Here is a 1445-nt window from a genome sequence, read left to right as displayed (position 1 = left end):
TCTTACCTTGTTGCCCTCGGTAGAGTGCTATGGCATCACAGCTCACTGCAACTTCCAGCTCCTGGGCTCAGGCCATTCTCCTGCCTCAGCCTCCCACGTAGCTGGAACTACAGGCACCTGCCACAACACCCAGCTATTTTTTTGTTGCAGTTTGGCTGGGGCTGGATTTGAACTCGCCACCCTCGGTATATGGGGCTGGCACCCTACTCACTGAGCCACAGGCGCCGCCTGGGATTCTTGTTTCTTACTCAGGTGAAGTGATCTGTGAGCCTCCTAATAACAAGCTGGACAAATTCAGTGGGAGTCTCTACTGGAAGGGAAGCAAGTTTCCCTTGAGCAACCAGAACACGCTGCTGCGAGGCTGTGTGCTGCGCAACACAGACTGGTGCTTCGGGCTGGTGGTCTTTGCAGGTGAGCCCCATGTCCGCAGAGGGAGAGGTGTGGGTGAGTGGCTCGGCCATCTCTTCTTCTGGAGTATGGGATGGGGCTGGGTAGGCTGGCAGAGCACATGAAGTAAAAGCCTCCAACCCTGAATACATGAACATGACCATGTCCTACACTCTGAGGACCAGAGGAGAAGCTTAACGCAGATTTGTTACTTGGTTTTCTTAGCCCTTCTCATCCTTTCTAGGTCCTGACACTAAGCTGATGCAGAACAGTGGCAGAACAAAGTTCAAGAGAACAAGTATTGACCGCCTGATGAATACACTGGTGCTCTGGGTTAGACTCCCACATCTGGTTCCCTACCCCATCCCCTCTGGTTTTCCCTGGGTGGCTCCTTTTGCTTTCATCTCCCTTTCTTGGTCAGTAGTCAGGTTGGGCTGTAAAGCCGCTGGCAGGTCAGCTACTCAAAGGCAGTGTTTATTTCAGACTCCTTTTAGACTTGGAAGATGTTATTTTTAAAAACATTAGGAACATGAATTAATCAACAGTTTAAAGAAAGCTAAAATTCCAGTTATGATGATGACTTAGTGCAACATGTCACCTTATGTTTGCTTTTGCCAGGGACAAGGAAGCCTTCATGGGGATAGAGAAGGAAATAAAAAGAAACTTTCCATTTGGAAGATGGTTACCAGGGTCTTTTCCCTCAATTTCTAAGTATGAAGGGTCCCAAAGGAAAACTTTCTGTTGTAGTTTTTGGCAATTACTGCATCCTTCTCTTGTTTATTTTTATTTATTTATTTATTTATTTATTTTTGAGACAGAGCCTCAAGCTGTCGCCCTGGGTAGAGTGCTGTGGCATCATAGCTTACAGCAACCTCCAACTCCTGGGCTTAAGCAATTTTCTTGCCTTAGCCTCCCAAATAGCTGGGACCACAGGCACCTGGCACAAGGCCCAGCTATTTTTTGGTTGCAGTTGTCATTGTTTTTTGGCGGGCCCGGGCTGGATTTGAACCCGCCAGCTCTGGTGTATGTGGCTGCGCCTTAGCCACTTGAGCCATAGG

General features: G+C 48.4%; 1 protein-coding gene across 1 annotated transcript in view; it reads left to right on the top strand.

Moving 5' to 3' along the window:
• Window positions 1–1445, top strand: part of ATP8B2 (ATPase phospholipid transporting 8B2) — a 26823-nt gene that overhangs the window by 8488 nt on the left and 16890 nt on the right. The window contains exons 10-11 of the mRNA XM_023516378.1: window positions 253–411; window positions 632–815. Of these exons, the coding sequence (XP_023372146.1) occupies window positions 253–411; window positions 632–815 (343 nt within the window). The remainder of the gene's footprint in view (window positions 1–252; window positions 412–631; window positions 816–1445) is intronic.

This window comes from Otolemur garnettii, unplaced genomic scaffold (assembly GCF_000181295.1).
Source record: "Otolemur garnettii isolate 467f Iridium unplaced genomic scaffold, OtoGar3 scaffold00091, whole genome shotgun sequence".
NCBI classification, from domain to species: domain Eukaryota; kingdom Metazoa; phylum Chordata; class Mammalia; order Primates; family Galagidae; genus Otolemur; species Otolemur garnettii.
The sequence above is the reverse complement of the archived record's forward strand: the minus strand, read 5'-3'. Positions and strand labels throughout refer to the sequence as shown.